The sequence below is a fragment of the Stigmatopora nigra genome, chromosome 2 (assembly GCF_051989575.1).
Source record: "Stigmatopora nigra isolate UIUO_SnigA chromosome 2, RoL_Snig_1.1, whole genome shotgun sequence".
Taxonomy (NCBI): Eukaryota; Metazoa; Chordata; class Actinopteri; order Syngnathiformes; family Syngnathidae; genus Stigmatopora; species Stigmatopora nigra.
This window is the reverse complement of record NC_135509.1, coordinates 9,349,971-9,368,130: the sequence shown is the minus strand read 5'-3', so window position 1 is coordinate 9,368,130 and position 18,160 is coordinate 9,349,971. Positions and strand designations below refer to the sequence as shown.

General features: G+C 39.1%; 6 protein-coding genes across 7 annotated transcripts; 2 read left to right on the top strand and 4 right to left on the bottom strand.

Moving 5' to 3' along the window:
- The first annotated feature begins 477 nt into the window (after positions 1–477).
- kti12 (KTI12 chromatin associated homolog) lies at positions 478–2,526 on the top strand. The gene is made up of 9 exons (XM_077710250.1): positions 478–687; positions 924–975; positions 1,049–1,101; positions 1,213–1,268; positions 1,339–1,418; positions 1,493–1,652; positions 1,733–1,795; positions 2,099–2,167; positions 2,325–2,526. Exons 1-9 carry the CDS (start codon positions 537–539, stop codon positions 2,466–2,468), a joined length of 828 nt encoding a protein of 275 aa, XP_077566376.1. The 5' UTR covers positions 478–536; the 3' UTR covers positions 2,469–2,526.
- Positions 2,527–3,407: 881 nt separating this feature from the next.
- ch25hl1.1 (cholesterol 25-hydroxylase like 1, tandem duplicate 1) lies at positions 3,408–4,281 on the bottom strand. The gene has a single exon (XM_077710565.1). It carries the CDS (start codon positions 4,241–4,243, stop codon positions 3,413–3,415), a length of 831 nt encoding a protein of 276 aa, XP_077566691.1. The 5' UTR covers positions 4,244–4,281; the 3' UTR covers positions 3,408–3,412.
- A 235-nt stretch (positions 4,282–4,516) lies between these two features.
- On the bottom strand, positions 4,517–8,726 carry LOC144182203 (uncharacterized). The gene is made up of 12 exons (XM_077710241.1): positions 8,632–8,726; positions 7,626–8,235; positions 7,412–7,471; positions 7,285–7,337; positions 7,076–7,220; positions 6,498–6,865; positions 6,165–6,393; positions 5,967–6,081; positions 5,576–5,693; positions 4,938–5,049; positions 4,738–4,850; positions 4,517–4,667 (listed from the first exon to the last, which is right to left on the bottom strand). Exons 2-12 carry the CDS (start codon positions 8,223–8,225, stop codon positions 4,601–4,603), a joined length of 1,980 nt encoding a protein of 659 aa, XP_077566367.1. The 5' UTR covers positions 8,226–8,235; positions 8,632–8,726; the 3' UTR covers positions 4,517–4,600.
- Positions 8,727–9,230: 504 nt separating this feature from the next.
- ch25hl1.2 (cholesterol 25-hydroxylase like 1, tandem duplicate 2) lies at positions 9,231–10,091 on the top strand. Its single transcript, XM_077735129.1, has one exon. The coding sequence runs from the start codon at positions 9,231–9,233 to the stop codon at positions 10,089–10,091; it is 861 nt and encodes a 286-aa protein (XP_077591255.1).
- A 236-nt stretch (positions 10,092–10,327) lies between these two features.
- On the bottom strand, positions 10,328–15,115 carry pstpip1a (proline-serine-threonine phosphatase interacting protein 1a). The gene is made up of 15 exons (XM_077712137.1): positions 14,981–15,115; positions 13,860–13,960; positions 13,699–13,773; positions 13,589–13,623; positions 13,359–13,465; positions 13,207–13,269; positions 12,642–12,746; positions 12,523–12,568; positions 12,285–12,364; positions 11,866–11,964; positions 11,263–11,359; positions 11,069–11,153; positions 10,920–10,999; positions 10,711–10,802; positions 10,328–10,616 (listed from the first exon to the last, which is right to left on the bottom strand). The coding sequence occupies exons 1-15, from the start codon at positions 15,011–15,013 to the stop codon at positions 10,485–10,487; spliced, it is 1,230 nt and encodes a 409-aa protein (XP_077568263.1). The 5' UTR covers positions 15,014–15,115; the 3' UTR covers positions 10,328–10,484.
- rcn2 (reticulocalbin 2) lies at positions 14,825–18,064 on the bottom strand. 2 transcript variants are annotated; one of them, XM_077712139.1, is made up of 8 exons: positions 18,025–18,064; positions 16,947–17,103; positions 16,756–16,858; positions 16,497–16,693; positions 16,312–16,425; positions 15,822–15,915; positions 15,520–15,659; positions 14,825–15,442 (listed from the first exon to the last, which is right to left on the bottom strand). In XM_077712139.1, the coding sequence occupies exons 2-8, from the start codon at positions 17,082–17,084 to the stop codon at positions 15,299–15,301; spliced, it is 930 nt and encodes a 309-aa protein (XP_077568265.1). In that variant the 5' UTR covers positions 17,085–17,103; positions 18,025–18,064; the 3' UTR covers positions 14,825–15,298. The 2 variants fall into 2 exon arrangements, with proteins under 2 accessions (XP_077568265.1, XP_077568264.1); XM_077712138.1 differs by lacking the exon at positions 18,025–18,064 and adding an exon at positions 17,435–17,599.
- Positions 18,065–18,160: the final 96 nt, after the last annotated feature.

The following is an 18,160-nucleotide window of genomic DNA, read 5'->3' as shown; positions in this document are numbered from 1 at the left end:
AAGAATATCTATATATATTTGTTTACTTTTGATATGTGCCTTAATTGTTATTTTTACCTACAGTGCATACAAATAAACTGGTGCATTGAATTGTGTTTTGTGTCGTGTGTATTTACTTAAAATGTTATAAAATGATTGGATTTCAAAAGATAAACTAGTGGAAAAACTTCTATGATGAATTAACATGGGAAATTAATATGTTTCATTCTTAGGTTGCACATCAAAGGGTTAAAAATCATAATGAATATTCCTGGTTTGAAATATTTAGCAAAAAAATGTTTTACCTTTTGAATTGAGTAATTCTAGTGAGTTTAATGAGTTGGATCTTTTCAATAAAGTTTTTAAAATCACTATTCAAGCTTAAAACGTCAAAGGATAATATCATTATATTTAAAATTTAACTGCTTTTTTTTTAAAAAAAATCTTAGTTTTTAGGATTATTTTCTTTCTCGTAGCTCTCAAAACAAATGGCTCAATGTCGTCACATCCGAACCATGCCATTCACTTTAGGCTAGTGTAGTTTATTTCAAATAGTCATGCCTTTAATAGTGATGTGTGGTTATCCGTGCAGTGGTAAAACTCGCAGGGCAAAAGAATTAAAGGTGCATTTTGAACAAACAACTGAGCGCAAAGTTCACATTGTGGCTGAATCGCTACTGACTGCTGAGAAGAATGCCGTCTATGCAGGCAAGCTAAGCTAGCTGCAACAAACTATGTATTATGATCAAAATGTCTTTCTCGGTGCAAATGTTTTACATCATCTGGATCTCCATTAGTTAAATACATATATGAAATTGTGTGAGCGTTTAATATTCTTTGTAGTTTGTACCTCGTGATACTTAAGTATTAAGAGTATAAAATAACACGTCCTTCCTGCGTTACTAAAAATAATACTTCATTACTAATAGTTGTATGCAATGCAGATTCCCAAAAGGAAAAACACGTCAGAGCTGCACTGAAAGCTGAAGTCGAAAGGTTGGTGATGCACTGTTTGACATTTTTATTTCATCATCTCCATCCTTTTCAGATTTATGAATTTGTTGTTTAGGAAGGTCAACAAAGATGACATTGTTATATTGGATTCATTAAACTACATTAAAGGTAATGTATTCATCACAATTGAGTGAATAAATACTACTATTCTTTTTTTTTGGGGGGGGGGCTATACAATAGTAAAATAAAATAATTTTCTTCCATTTTTCAACATTGTAGGCTACCGTTATGAGCTTTTTTGTCTCATTAAACATGTACAGACGCCGCATTGTCTAGTAAGTACAAATCGTAATTTAAAAATCAAATAACATTTTTCAAATAATAAATGATTTGTTTTTCTTAAAGGTGTATTGTTTGACATCCAATGAAGTGAGCTCAATGTGGAACACAAACAGAGATGCAAATGAGCAGTACACACAAGACATGTAAGTGTTAACTTCTCACATTTCAAAAGTAAAAACATCACACATTTCCAATATCTGTCCTGTGCTGTCTATAGCCTCAACGCATTAATTTTACGGTTTGAAGCACCCGACTCCAGAAACCGGTGGGACAGTCCACTTTTTAACATTCTCCAAGATAGCACGCTACCATTTGAAGCCATTTCTGATGCGTTATTCAAAAGGAAAGCACCGCCACCCAACCAGTCCACTCAGAGTGTAAGGCAAACAAAGAATTAGCAAGAATATTATATATTTTTTCCCTTGGAATGACTCTAACATGTGTTTTTTCTGTGCAGCAACCACTTTCATCTGCAAACTTCCTATATGAGTTAGACAAGGTCACCCAGGATGTGTTAATGGTAAGTCTTGAATTTTATTGCGGCTTTTCTATAGTTGCTTACCTAACTGAAAAACCAATACATTTTGGTGAAGATCTGAAGGGGGTCTAAATATGACTCTTTCATCTTAAAAAACATGCTTCTTCACAAATTTTGCACCTATTTTCTTCTATCTACACCTGTATATTTATAAAAAAAAATATGGGATATAGTAATGTTAACTTGTTGAGTTAGTCCTTTTTGCGTGTCACATTTTAATTCATCAGTCCACAAAAGTTAGGACCACTAAAGGGTGTTATGTACATTTATTTTTGCCCTTTTTAGGCCATTTTTAATGCACAGAAAACAAGTGTTCCCGGGGATCGAATTTGTGTTCCAGGAGCGACAGAGAAAATATCCTTTTTCTAAGTAACTCGACCTCAACATATTTTGACTGTGAATTATGAAATGTGAATTGTTATGCAAATTCATCAGTTTAAGCCCGAAAAGTCGAGTTTGAAAAAGATTAGATAAAAAAAACATGAGGCAATGCCTTAACTGTATGTCAAACATTGAACTGAATAGGAGCGTCAACATGGCCGAACTTCGTAAATTCCGTCGCCAGTTCATCACCTACAGCAAGATGCACCCAACAGAGAGCACGGGTCAGATTTCTAACATGTTTGTACAGTATTTAAATAGGAGTCTCCATTGACGAATTATTATTATTTTTTAATATTTGAATAAATTCTCTCCAAATAATTTTAAAGGCACTTTTTTGGGGGGGATGTCTGGTTTCTTTTGCTGCTTTTTCCCCAAGTCAGTCATGAACATTTATTTGTTCAGACCAAAACCTCCTTCAGCAGTTTTCTAAGGAACAAAATGTCCTTCTAACAAGCATGCTTGACCTGTACACAACCTTCTAAAGCCTACTTTTCCCATGTTGTCAGGAAAATAGAAATATTTATACTCTTGTTAAGATGGAGTTATGTAAGATCACGAGGCAAGTTTGCACGCTGACATTATGGTTCACTGTACTTTGTTCCTACTGGAATGAAGCTTGAGAGACCAAATGAAATAAATGAGCAATGATGATCATCTATTAATTTGAGTTCATGTTGGCCTGGGGGTCTTCATCATTGAAGCTGCTTCCACTGTGACCTGATCTTGGATAAGTGGCAGAAAATAGATTGCATATCAAAATCATATATGTAAAATCTTAGTAATGTGTCAGACAGGTCACCAACAAATAAGTGCTCTAATAGTGATAGTGATTATAAATTGATGTATTCTGTTTAAAGATAACATTCTAAAGTTAATGCTGAATTTCTTAATAAGGTCAACTACTCATTTTTTTTTAAATCTAAAAAATTAAGACAAATACGAGGGATTTAAGATCTGCATGTGCCTCCGGAACTGTGGTTTACAAACGCCTGGTTTAAGACTGAGTTATTTTGATCCTGTACAGTATACACTGGATAAATTCACTGTTAATTAATTGCACACTTTCATACCTAATTTTGCTTTTTTTTGGGAGAAAAAAGGGGTTTAGTCAGAAATGTTACTTCTCATTTTCACTCTTTGTTTAGACAAGGCTTTGGTTCCCCTAAAAATGGATCGAGATTCAGAAATTCATTTAAAAATCACATTTCCAGCCTGTCAATGTATTTTTTCTTTCCTGAGTGGTGCAGCAGTCCCAAAGATTCTGTCCCAGTGGCTAAAGAAAGGAGCATAGTTGCTATTGGGCTTCTGATGGTGCACATCATGAGCAGGCGCTCCCCCCAAAAGACCAAAAGGCACAAGGCGATTGAGCCCCCACGGGAAGTCATAACCGATGTGGTCCTCCACAGACATCCAGATACTAAGCACTGTGACGCACCATGTAGTCAACGGGTGACACTTGAGAAGAATTGGATCCTGATTGCTCCAGAACCCTACCGTCATCAGTTCTGGAATGCTGAGTTGCTCAGTGGACCAGGAGAATGGAGCGACGTATTCATGGTGAATGGCGTGGATGCAGCGGTACAGCTGCACTTGTTTGTGGTGTATGATGTGCCAAATGTAGTACTGGGTGTCAAAAACCAGGAGAAGAGCCAGGCCGTCGATGAAAATCTCACACAGTGACGGTGCTTCCTGAGGCATCTCCGGCAGAGGTAAGATGAATATGCTCACCACCGTGCTGGGCAGCACAAAAAAAATGTGGTTGAAAAGAGCAGTGCGAAAGCTCCTCGCCATCATTCCGACTGTGGGTCTCCTCCCCGGTTGGATCTTGTACTTGTAAAACAATGGCACCCTCTCTCCTAGCAGGTCCATGACTGCAAAAGGTAGACTGAAGAAGACATAGCTGGAAAAGGCCAACACAACTAGGAACAAAGGAGATGAGACGTATGGCCGGTAGTGGATGAGTAGATGATCCCAGAGAGGAGTTAGGAGATTATTAGAATGATTAAAGGTGAGAAGATGCAAAGGCACCACACTGACATTCAACATCTTGATCAGCGTCTGGCTGCTGCTTCTAGACTAGACGTTTGAGCCTGGAAAAATCCTTCTTAAAGTGTGGAGTTTGGCTCAAACAGCTTTAGTGTCAACACGTACAAGCCAAAAAGATTAACTATTCCAGGGTTTTTTCACAGAAAACTCATAAAACCTAGTGGTAGAAAAGTTTAACTTCTGTTTTATCATGTTTTTGAGGAAAAAAGTTGACCAGATATTTGAAATTATAACTAGCATTGGAATTCAAGAAGTAACTCTGACTCATTATCATCATTACAACATGATTTATTGGAGGAAATTAGAAATTCATAGAATTCCTAATTTTAATTTTTCCTTGTTTACAAAGAAATTCAGCTATTTCTTTTCACTGGCCTTCTTCGAAATCGTCTTGTTGGTGTTGGCGTACTTCCGCCAATCATTTCTGCAATGAAAAAAAAAAAATGTCTCTCCTGCTTAGTTTATTCATTGAAATATTTTAACATTTAAGATACCTTGACATTTTAATTTTGCTCCTGCAGCCCAGTCCTCCTTCCCAGTGACTAGTGTGAGCACCTCTGGTCATCATACTGCCACAGCTGATGCACGGCTTTCCATTGTTGTACGGCTACAAAAAAAAACAACAACAACAAAATATTGTTATGGGGCCGATCTTCCAAATGCATGGATTCCACCATCTTTGCTCCATGTGTACCTGCTCTTTGGCACAGTACCCACAGATCATCCTGGTGGCGAGCTCCATGGGATGATCCTGGTCTTCATCGTGGCACACATCGCAAGGGTAAGATCGGCCGCAACACGGAAACCTTGACAACAAGTGTGATGAAGGCTTTAATCAAAAATCAAAATCAAAAAATCTAAATATGATGAATTATAGATATATTAATATTATAGATTATAATATCACAAGATTCAAATTGTGATATTCATTGTGTTGCTTATTTTTCTTATTTGGTTTCTAGGGCATCAACCTTTGGCGACATAAAGTCGGTAGGAGCACAACTTTTTATAATATAATGCGTAATATTAGTAGATTGAAGTCATATTTAGATAAAAGTCATAAAATGATGCGATTAAAAACATGACGTGACTTATTTTTGCATCACTTGCATCAGAGGTTGTTCAGGGTCCACAGACATCAGCCTTTGGTGACATTAGTCAGTGTAAAAAAATACTTTTTGGAGGTTTATGTGATTCGCACTGATAAAACCTTTATGACATTGACTATAGTTATCATAGGCGATAGTTTTAAATGAAAAGATTTTCAGATGGTGGTGTCCCTTGGGATTTTTTCAAAGTGAAAAGTGACACCATAAAGCACAGAAGGGCTACCTGAGCCAGCGATGGCTCTGCTTGTAATGCTTGCAGGCTCCTTTATCTGGTAATGGCTTCCCTTTTTGAACAGCTGGATCTCTTATCGTTTTCAAGTTGACAGTGGCAGCACTTGCACCTGCACACACAAAACTTTAAATATGCTGCAATGCAGTTCTACAGTTGGGTGTAGCAACATCAACAGCAGAATGCATTAAAAAAGAAAAATAATTAGTCCGTGACGGGCGCTTCCAACGCAACAGGGAGGGTCAATTTAGCTAAGTTTGTGTAGCACTATTTGTACAATGCCTTTTGTAGGCAAACCCAAGTTAAACTAGTTGTTGTGTTTGTACAGTATATGCGGGTAAACCTTTGCTAATCTGCTGAAGGGAGAATGTAGACATGCTTTCACCTGTTTTGTTGCTGCGTGGCTGAATGTATTGGAATCTGGCGCTCTCAGTAAAAAGACTAAGCTTGCCGTGGCAGTTTTCACAATTAACCTCCTTTACTTGACCATAGCAAAGGTTCTAATGAAATTAAGATACAGAAAAAAAAACATTGTTTAAGTTTTTTTCTGCAAGGCTATGATTTTACTGTTGGGTGTGTGTACCTGAACAAAGCTTTCCTGGGAACAGTTGAGGCAGCCCACATTGAGCTGACAATCTTGAAGTACCAGGTCAGAAGGCACAGCGTTTTGGAGGTCCAGGTACCCCAACACGTCACTGTAGTGGTGCAGCATGGAGGGTCTGAACGCTGCGGTTATTCGCGCACTGCACTTCTCACAATTAGCCGTGCAGGACGTCTTGCCACTTAATGTCAAGTCTGCCGTCACCTTACACCTGCTCAAAAATGATTATTATCATTTTTTTCCTGTTGTACTAAATCTTTTTCCAATTCTTTAGGTGTTTCAATGGAGTGGAGACAATGATGAATGAATAGTGACCTGTTGCACTGAAGACAAACAGTGATGTTATGGCCAACTACAGTGGCCGTGTTTTCTCCCAACGTTAAACCAAGCAACTTCACTTCTGTCCCTCTGCGGACTTCGCTGATCTTGATGTTCTCCACCAGGTGAGTGGCTTCCTCCTCATTATTATCATCTCGCTGTTTTTCAACAAAACATGGGACAAACTCTTCCACATCACATTGGGTGTTTCTCGCTATGTCGCCAGTCGTCTCCTGTTCCTTCCCAGTGTCAGAGTTGGTTTCACATGAATCATTGTTGTTTGGATTTTCACACACAGTTGCCTGTAGATCCTGGTAGGGTATGAACTGTAACCCAGCTTTTTCTACAGCAATGTCCTTTTTCAACTAAGAAAAAAAATACAAATACAAATTAACATGCAGCACTACTTTCAGGTATTTTGCTTAGAGAAATTATTAGATTAGATAACTTTATTCGTCCCATATGAGGGAAATTTCACGCTAATTTCATGCTAATATACAGTAATAAACATTAATTTCCAAAAATGAATGAATTTGCAGTATAAACATTCACATTTTTACAGTATCAGCCCCTACCAATCTGGCTCCTTCCGTAAAAAGCTTTTCCAAACTGCGATCAAGCCAGCGAAGAAAAGGCCGAAACAGCAGTTCCACTTTCCCCATGAGTTGATTAGTGGCGTGCTTCGCCTGCAGCCATTCCACTGACGATTTCTCCACATGCCTTTTGAGACAAAGCGCGACTGTCAACCTACCAAAATCCCTCATTCAAAAGTTACTTTCAATACCTTCCCATCACTTTAGGCAGCACCTGGTCCAAGGGTATATCAAGGGTGAAGATCTAAAGAAAAGGAAAATAGTACATCATCATTTAAGTCATCATATCATCAAAAGGTTTGCAGGTTCGATACCCACCTCTTGTGGATAAGTGTCTGGAAAGCTCACCATAATATCAATTTCTTTCAAATCAAAAGGCTGAAAAAAGAGCAATATTGATGATTAGCCAAGATCTTTACTTTTTCAACCATAAAGAGCATCTACTAAGACGCTTTCAGACAGATTGTAAACTTAAAACACCCATTATGCCTTAGCAATCGTCCTATTATGGACCAGAAAAGATCATAGTCACCCAATCTGGATCAGTGGCTTCCACAGTGGCTCTGTAGTATGTAACCTTGCCATCACTCCGTTCTTGAATGATAAGACGTTCTTTGGGAAAGCGCCTCTTCAGCTGCTTGATCTCAGTTTCCCGCAGCTGCGCGCCAACTTCCTCTGTCAGTTCACACAGTTTGACCTCCTGGAGGACATGTGGCCGAGCCACTGATACTCTCTTTTGCGCCAAGCCATTTTTCTCGTTCGATTCCACCTGCCTATCGACGGAGAGCATTTGCGGTGGATGCCAGAAGCGACACCTGTCCTCCATCATGCAGTGCCCTGACAAAAAGTAGCGGCAGGGACGGCGCCCGGCACTTGAAGATGCTCTTGGTTTACCAATATGAAGAGGTATTTGCTCCATCCCACCCTCATGATCTCCAGAGGGAATTTCAGCCTTGCAGGAGGTTATGACTGCATCTTTCTGATAAGATGTCAAATCTAACCTTATGTGTAAAAATCTGCAATTGGGCCCAAAGTTACAACGTCTTCCTTGAGAGAAGAAACGACATAGCTTTTGCGCTGGAGGATGGAGCTCCTTTGGATCACGAATCGCTCCTCCATCACAATTCTCCATTCTTGTCACCCTTTAATCCAAACAAGATCAACATTTAGTTAAATCGCTGACAGAGTGCAAAACTTATTTTATGGCCACAAATATAGCATTATGACTAGTAGAGACAAGATCAAAGTGCAGCAATCAAGTCAAATGCCTATTAATAATTTACTAACAAGTCTACTTACTGTTTTTGGGTAGACTATTGGTACATGGCGATCCCCTCTAGAGCTTTATTTAAACATGTTTAAGATTTACGATTCTTAACATGACAACTGAGTGAGTGAATTGTACTCCAAAATAAAGCAATCTCTGGTGGAGCAAGGAAACATCATATCACACACGCCGTGTTGTTTGCGTCAACTTTTTGTCAGGATGCGAGTATGATTTGAGCATACCATATCATAAAAACGTATGCAATTCTTACCGTATAATATCTGACAGGTATTTGTGCGTCGAAAACGTCGGCGTGCGCGAGCCTGTAACGTCAACATAGGTCCTTCGGGATGTTATTTTGGACAACCCCCGAAATGGAAAATGTCTACCGCCCCCTGCAGGTTGGCTGTATAAAATGTTTCTCAAACGGCGACCCTCAACTAAATTCCATAACTAGTGGTGCGAAAAATGTTGCTATTAATTAATGTTATTTAACTCTGGTTAGACTTTCAGTAATTATCAGCACTTATTATAAATGAGGATTCCGTACGTTGTTTACAAATAAACATGTATTTTTAGGCAACATTCCAAGCTTTTAAAATATAAAATAACAACAAAAAAAATAAACACTCATTTCCTATTAATTGAATGAATTAAATTAATAATAATGGACTGTATATTTCTCCTTTTTAATGTAACTTCTGAAACAAAATACGTGCCGACACCTGTCTCCTCGCCTTCTGTACTATAGAGATGCAAACTCACTCCCCAAGTATATGAATAATTCCTGCACTTGGCTGTCACTTGATAGTGGACACTGAGCAAAAGCAGCCACTTGTGGGTTGACATCTCTTCTTTGAGTTCGGATCCATGCTTCTCTCCATTATGGCTTCAACATCTACAATATGGGATTTGAGGGGAGAAAACAGTATTTTCCTTCAGCCTCTTTGGGAAAAACTGAGAACGGACTACAGAGATTATCTTCGCTCGCCTCTCTTCCCTATTATTCTCACCGTTTCGTCCTACTTCATCTTGTGTCTTCCTTTTCTCGCCTGCGACATGGCGGGAGACAGTTGGCCGTGGGTGCGGAAATTGAAGATACAGCCAAAACGGAGGCCCACGGCATCCATGTTGCTACACTGTGCGGGTGTCACTCTTTACAATCACCTTTTTCTGGTTCTCCCGGCGTCTGTGGCTCAATGGATGTGGAGACCGCCCGTAGAACTACCCGAGCAAGCTCCATCTTTCCTGGAGCTAATGTTTGGAGTCTTGGGCAACCTGCTACTTTTTGACCTACAGTACTACATTTGGCATGTGCTACATCACAAGATACCTTGGTTGTATGTCACATTCCATGCAATCCATCATAAGTACTCCTCTCCTTTTGCTCTGGCCACTCAATGTCTTGGCGGATGGGAGCTGATTACTGTGGGCTTTTGGACCACCTTGAACCCCTTGCTTTTGAGATGCCACCTGCTAACCACGTGGACCTTCATGGTGTTGCACGTCTACGTTTCTATAGAGGCCCACTGCGGTTACGACTTCCCCTGGTCCATGTCGCGGCTGATACCGTTCGGCCTGTACGGAGGACCCTCCAAACATGATGTGCACCATCAGAAACCTAACACCAACTTTGCTCCGCATTTCAGCCACTGGGACAAAATATTTGGCACCCATGCAGAGTTCAGCTTTGTGACTACGACCAAATGTCCAATCGATTGGAATGGATAGGACGTCTATCGCCATTAATGGCAGCCAATGAGGCTATTTGTGTTGTTTTTCCCATTAGATATTGTTCTGTAACAATTGGATTTGAGAATGGTGTTAATATAATGGAATGCTTTTCTGGCATTTATTCTAAAATATTAATTTAACATTAGAACACAAGATGAATCGATGGTGTCTGAATGAGATCATACTCGGCATGTTGACGTAATGCGTTTGTTGGGTCAATTAAGACATTTTTTATGTATTATATGTTTATGGGCAACATCTCACTATGTAGATGTCTCATTTTAAGACAATTAAGACATAGGTTTTATTACATTTCAGATATGTAAAGATACATTATTCACAAATAAGTACTAGCCAGTGTTTTCTATTTCCCACTGTTCTCATTCAAACTCATTCTTTGACAAGGTAAGAGCCTGGAACCAAGCCCATTTGGCCAAACTTCTGCACCGTCCACCAGCCATCTTCACCCTGATGCATGACAAGTACAGTTTCCCCAGCTGACATGGAGAGCTCATCCTCTCTCTAAAGGTAATACAAACAACTTTTAACATCTTTTTGGAAAGCAATTCAATGAAATCAATCAATCCATTCAGTGAAAGTAGGGCCAAAAACAAACCTGGCCTACATAATCGTACACTGCCTTGTACTGCATGCTTAGCTGCGATTGATGTATTGGTATGATGTCGGTGTATGGATCTTCACTTGTATCTGTGGAGTTGCATAGTAATCAATCAGTAACTAATCCAACCAAAGACATTTGTGTGAAGGGGATTCCCAGCTTTTTTAAGCTAAAAATAATTGGACATTAAGTGAGTAGTGTCTTACCTGGGCTTTGTGGAGCTGGAACTTTCTGATTGCTAATAGTGTAACTACTCCAAGAGTTCCCCTGAAGAAGATTTGAAAACCTACAACAGTACAATTAATGTACAGTCAGCGCTTATGTGAGGATATTGAAACTAATGTGTTACTCTGACTTTTTCATGACACCACCCAGACCCACGCCTCCATTTCTGACCGCTGTAGAATCCTTCTCGTAGTAATTTTGGTATTCAATGGGAGCTAGAGGAGAGAAAGTATCATTGAAAAATTATCTTGGTCCACACAATGAATCTGTGTCTAACATGAAAATGTTCTCCTGGCTCCTATTCAAATCAGGAGGGGCGTGTACCTGGACGAGTAATTCCTGTGCCTTTAATTTCTACAAAGCAGTTCATGTCTGTGATGATGTCGCACTTCTCCAGTGTTCCCCTCACACCCTCGTAACACTGAAAGCAACAGACATGATCAATTTTAGTTAGTTTTCAGAATCAAAGATGGATTACACTACATAAGGGGTATCGAAGTTCCAGTAAAATATATCTTGCCCCCTTATTTGACAATAGTTGTCATTGTGTTGGGTGGTTGCCCAGTGTCTGAGTGGTTAGTGTGTCGTCCTCAAACTTCAGAGATCAAGGGTTCGATCTTAGGTCCGGACCTTACAGTGTGGAGTTTGCGTGTTCTCCCTGAGCTAGCTTGGGTTTTCTCCGGGTACTCCGGTTTCCTCCCACAGTCCAAAAACATGCCCAGGAGGCTGGTTGAGAACTCTAAATTGTTAAAATGAGGGTTTTAGCCTCACATGAACGAGGAACCGCTATCACAAGCCAATAGCGGACCGCTACTCTGCGCAAATTGATTAGAAGCATGCCTCCCTCTTTAGGAAATGATGGTGCTCAGACTCATCAAGACTATTTCCGACTTTTGAGACCCCTGCTCTACGTGTATTATGCCTTACCTCATCGTCCTTCACACACTGCATTGATAAATGGTTACAATGGACCCACAAGCTGTTCCTCAGGGCTTTCAGGCGCTCTTCTTCCTGCTGCTGAAACGTCTGTAGGACAACATGGGGAATCAGATTTTTTTAGGTGTTGGGAGGCATTGAAACATTGCCTTGCAAGACCTGCAACATCATGGTAAAATGATACCTTCCTCTTATTATATTGTGTCACTTCCAATCGACCTTGCATTTAAGAACAAAGTTTGCATATGTTAGGTCGTTTTCAGGTTAGTCACTGACTTTATTGTCTGATCATAGGAAGTGTTGCACATCCTCATTGAGAAAGAACAGTAACGGGTATTGCCACTCTTGCCAATTGTACTTTATTTATAACAGATTGTACATTCCTCTATTGATAATGTAACATGAGTTACCTCACAACTGTTACTGTGTGTTAATTCCCATTCTTGACGGATTTGATCCAGATGCTCAATGGCGGATATGTACTGTTTCTCTATTGGGAAACGGAACACACATGAATTTTCTTTTTACTTTTTTTTTCCAACACAACATAGACGTTATGGTATGTCACAACAACATTGACTTAGGATAGATCTAGTTGTGACATCCTTAATAAAAAGGAAGTAAGTATACAGTACAATTAGTCCTTACCGGCTTCGACAGCAGCTTCTTTGCACTGTTTGGCTCTGTTGCTCAGCTGGAGGGAAAAACGTATGACCATTTTGAAGAGAAAACAAAAAAAGATATGTATTAAATCAATATATTTTTACCTTCTCAATCTGTTTGGGTGTGGCTGTGGAAGCATTGCTCATCTTGTCCACTGTTTGTTCAGCCTCGTCCGCGTCCCTGCAGCGTTGCTCGTAGTTTTTTTCAGACTGAGGTGGAATACAATAAAAACCATTGGTGTTGACATGAACCATAGCCATCACAATCAAAACTCAGTGACAAGAGTTCCTCAGACGCAATGTTCCCTCTAAACTGTGCGCGTCCGCAATTTCACACTAGTCTCGTCTTCTCTGCGCAGCAGCAATCATATGGTGCACAGTAAATAAAATCCAAACTTTTTTTTACCCTTTTCCCCATGATGAAGCCGTTTATGTGGCAGCCAGTGGCAGTATCTCTGTCCACTCTTATGTTTTTCGTGTTTTACAGCATGTTTTACATGAAAAGTTAGAGGGAACATTGAAATGCACCTGCTTATGGCAGGTGTAATACTGGTGTGCCCATAGCGAGCAATGATGTCGCTCACACTGGTACAGGGAGGTTGTATTTCTGCCCAGACCAATGAAAAATTAGAGGGAACATTGCTCAGACGTCAGGACATATGAATCTTACGTCTATCGTTTTTTTGTAGAAGGACATTTTGTTCTTTTGGACCTTCTCCATGACAAGTTCAAGCTAAGGAAAAAGGAGAAAATAAGAGGAGATTTGAATGGCAAATGGCCGAGCATTTCTTAAAAATGATTTAGCAAGAGAATAGGTAGTACTTTTTTTCTCTGATCTTTCTGCTTTTCTCGGAACAGCTCGATCTTTTTGGCCTCTTCCTTTAAAGCATCAGACAGCTGGATGTGTAAGTTGCCTATCATTTCCATTTCTGCAAGAAAAATAATCATACAAGTGTCAAAACAGAAAAATAAGCCTGTCATTATTTAGTTGTGGCTTGAGATTCAAGTGACTCAATTTATGGGTTTGTTAAACAGCACTTTGTGATCCTTACGTGATTTCATTTCATCAATGGACATTCTCAGCATGCTGTGGAAACAAATGGAAGTTTTGAGGATGTGACATCATCAATGTCTCAATACATTGGAACCCACAAACACCCACCTGATCTCATAGAAACCCCCAACCTTGCGTGAGATGGTGATGAGTTCTCTTCCGTATCTCTCTTCAGCGGACGCTCTTTTCACCAAACATGAAAACCACAATGCAGTTAGTGTGGCATCACTAATTGTCATTGCCTTTATGCCAACTGTATACAGGATTACCTCATTTTCAATAACTCCTCCATGTCTTTGCATGTCCGCCGACCATCGTTCAGTCTCTGGATGATGGCCTCATAACCGGCGTTACTAGTGAAATTCCCTCCCTAGAAGACAAATGACAACAATTGAGCAGTTAGCCTATCCCAGGTGACTACGGGCACCACGCTGAGGACACCCTTAATGGGTGGCCTGCCAATCGCAGGGAACAAGGAGACAAACAACCAATCACAATCATTCCTAGCGGCAATTTAGTGTTCAACCATCCCACTCTGCATGTTTTTGGGATGTGGGAGAAAACCCAACCAGGCTCGGGAAGAACATGCAAACTCCACACAGTGATTACCCACTTAATCACTAACAGGAGTGATGCAGTTTTATTTCGGAGATAAAAAATCTTCGAATACATAAAAAAATCTTATATTAACTTCCTTACGGTCATCCCGTGGTCGGCTATTCATTTCAATTATGCAACTTCCTGATTACAATACAATTTATGAAATATTCTAAGATTTTGAGTTGAGATATGGAATAACACAAACACACAATAATACTTATATTTCAATATTACTTTATACATTCAAGGCTTTTTTCTCTTCATTTGAATTTTACTTTACAACATGTGCTATTGTCACAATATTGCATGATCATCCATTTAACGGTTTATTTCCTGGTAATGTATTTAATAGACTAAGGAAACTGGCAGGTCTGTTTGACAACATAAGTCACCATGTAAAATATATATACACATTTTATTCATCACATGGAGGACAAAGACATTTTGCTCAAAAGTTCAGCTACAATATTCAGTAAATTTAACAGAAATAATTGGCACAACTGTCATTGAATTTCATGTACTGAGATAACTTCTTTGAACTATTGTTAATAGTACAAATAGATTGGCTTAATAGAAATAAGCAAGACTTTAGTATCTCAATTTTGAACTGCAGGTCTCTTTAAATCCTCTTTGTGCATTTTGTAAATGCTATTATTAATTCAAACAAGACAGAGTGAGTCATCACACTTAAAAGAAATTGCGAGTCACCCTTTTCTCTCAACATGATCCTTTCACCAAAAAAATAAGAATAAAACACAAAAAGCAATATTATTGTTAGCTTGAAGCTCACCCAAAAGGCATCCTTAAATGCTAACTCCATCATAAGTTTTTCCCTGCGTAGAAAGTGTTTCAATGGCAGTGGTTTTGACAGGCAAGCGGCTTCTTGACACGAGCGAAACGGTCCAGGAAATGCATTGTCGCACGATATCTCTGCTCGTTTGTTTGAAAAGAGGAAGAGTGGCAGTGATCAGCGAACACTAGTGGACGGCCACTTTGCCTTTTCTCATGCCTGCAATAACCTGTCAGTGAACATTACACTTCTCCAAAAATTCCTCAATTGTGTTACAATGAGTTCAACAAAATAAATGCAAATGAATTTCTGAAGAAGTTATAATTCGTCATGTGACAAGTGCAGATGTCTGCCATAGTCAGTCACTTCACTGTTCATAAACATTTCTTGGTTTTTCAAAACTTCATCTTCTGAGATTCGCTTGTCTCCATCTTGGTCCATCTCCTTAATGAGGTGAAGAGCCTGAAGAGAATAAATGAAATCTTTGTCATCAATTAAGTGTAGACTATCCAAAATTTGCCATCCAACTTGCATCTTACCTCTTCCCTAGCTGCTCCGTAACTGTTTGGCGCTATCCAGCGGAGTTGCTCATCTCGATTTAGCATTCCATCTTTGTCTTGATCGTAGAGATCTTCGAAACGCACCGTCTCTTCAAGCTCCCACTGTGATGGGCTGTCCTCTTTAAAACACAGTGAGGGAATTTGCAATTGCACTCATAGAGAAGAATTTACAGGTAGACTTAAAATACCAACAGAACATTATAAAGATTTTCTCACATACCCTAACACCTAAACCAGGGGTTGTTCTAACAGCAGAAAACTATGAAAATAACAGTATTCACCTTCATGTCCAAGGTCACCAATAAATTCCTTGAGACTGATCATTCCGTCATGATCCAAATCGTAGTCGCTCAGCACATCCTCAATGGCAAAATCCTATGTTTAAAAAGACGAAGCAATAAGACATCAATTACCAGAAAATGTATGTTTTTGGAATGGAGCTAGTACAACACTTACATGTTTGGAAGCATAAACATTTTGAAAGTATAAAAAATATTTACATATTTTTATAGGAAAAATATTCCTTATTAGTAATACTAATATCACGTAAAGTGCAAATTTTCCCTCCCTACCAATGTCACCAATTAGAATAATATTTGGGGGTAATTATTTGCATACTCAAATGTTAGCTTGATTTAAAAAAAAAAAAAATTAAAAAAAATATATATACATATAATTAACCCAACTTTGTGCAGAAACTACATGACAATAAACTGAAATGAGGTGAGTATGGATACATCTGCTATCAAATATATACAGATACAATCTTACAGCCATGTGATCCACTTCAGATGGGTGTGTGAAGGCCAGGAATTCAGTTCCATTGAGGCCAGGCGTCCCGTCCAGGTCGGCGAAATTGAAGCGCCTCCTCTCCTTCAGGTGAAGCTGACGGGAAATAAGAGGAGGCGTCACTGTTTGAATTTGAGACTCTGTGGCGAGGAAGTCGCCGCACATACATGACGTAGAGACTCTTCCTCTGGATCATCCGAAACAGTGTTTTCGTCAAAGCTGAAGAGCTGGTTATGGGTAGCCATGTTGTACTCTTCCCATGACACGACACCGTCTTTATCGGTGTCAAATTCGTCGAAACGCTCCTGTGCGTCTTCCAGGGCATATTTTCTGTAGACATGCTGAATCCATAGTGCAATTTCCTCTATGAGGGGAAAATACATCAATTAATTGTTCACCTTTACCTTTTTATCCAGAAAATCTAACCTGCACTCAGATGTTTGTCAACATTTTTGTCAATCTTCTTGACGATTTCCATCATCTTACTCCTCTGCTCTTCTGGACTTAGCTTCTGTAACTCTTCTGTGTCCTACAAACCCATCAGAGAAGAGCAAATACAGTTAAGGAAATCAAACTAATGTAAAATGGATGAAAAAATAGCAATTGTTATTCGCTACCTTCTCTCCTAATAGGACATTCATGTCATGCTCAGAGTTTTGATGGTGTCCAAAATGAACTTCATGTTCAGGAGAACTTAGAACCACCACAAAGTGAAGGGCCAAGAAGACCACGACCATCAAAGTAGGAGGGACCATGTTGGAGAACTACAGAAATCTGCATAACAAAAGTCTGTATAATTTATTAATCCTTTGCTTATGCTAGAACACTGTAATACACACTTGTCACCATTTTAATCATAGACAGTTGATGGTGTATAAAGCAGGATTTGGTGATTTGATAGGCTATCATCTATTGATGTGGAGAGTAAACTCCACTTTAGTCTGAGTTGTATGGGAAAGATAAACAACAATATATACAACAACGTAGAACCGTTGAAATTAAACACTTTGGTCAACACTTATAGAAATTAAATACAAGATCAACAAAAAAATCAACATTGAAATGTGGAATAGACACAACATCAGCTTAATATATTTGTAGTTACCGTCAAAGTATCCACATTGGGCGTCAGGAGCATAAGGAGACGACGCCAAAGGATTGTATTTCCGGTTAAAGATTTCACAATAATGTAAATGTAAATGAAACAAAATGAGCCTTTTAACATTGTCGTAAACGACGGGTCACCTGGATGTTTGAACAATGACTCAAGGTAAAATGTCAATAAAAACATAATAGACTTCAAAAAGGGCGAAGCGTCGTATCACAGGTCATGACTTATGTCACAAACGGACGTTTCAAATCTAACATTTTATAAAACAACGAAGTATCTCCAAGTCTAAATTATTGATGGTCCAGACAAAACTTACATGTAAACGTTTTAATTTCAACCTTATTTGAGAAAAGTTTTTAAACACGACTTTAAAGATGGAGATCTTTGTAAGTATGATTGATTTAGTGACACGCAGTCAACTAAATTAATACTGTGGTCCTCAATACATTAATTTGTCACAATTACAATTTTATGTCAACTACTGTAGACTGCTGTGTAGTTTTGAAAAAATTGCAGAATCAATATCATATTTGATACTATTTCTTAAATTCATCTATTAGGAACGTTGCAGCATCGTAATTTACCTTTATTTTGAAGGTACACCATATGGGTCCTATTGCAAATACCCACTGAATATCTATGGTTGCCATGGTAGAGATGTGTCATCCCGCCCCTCGCAATTAAATCACGCCCTCTGACCCGAATGATCTTGCACTCCAT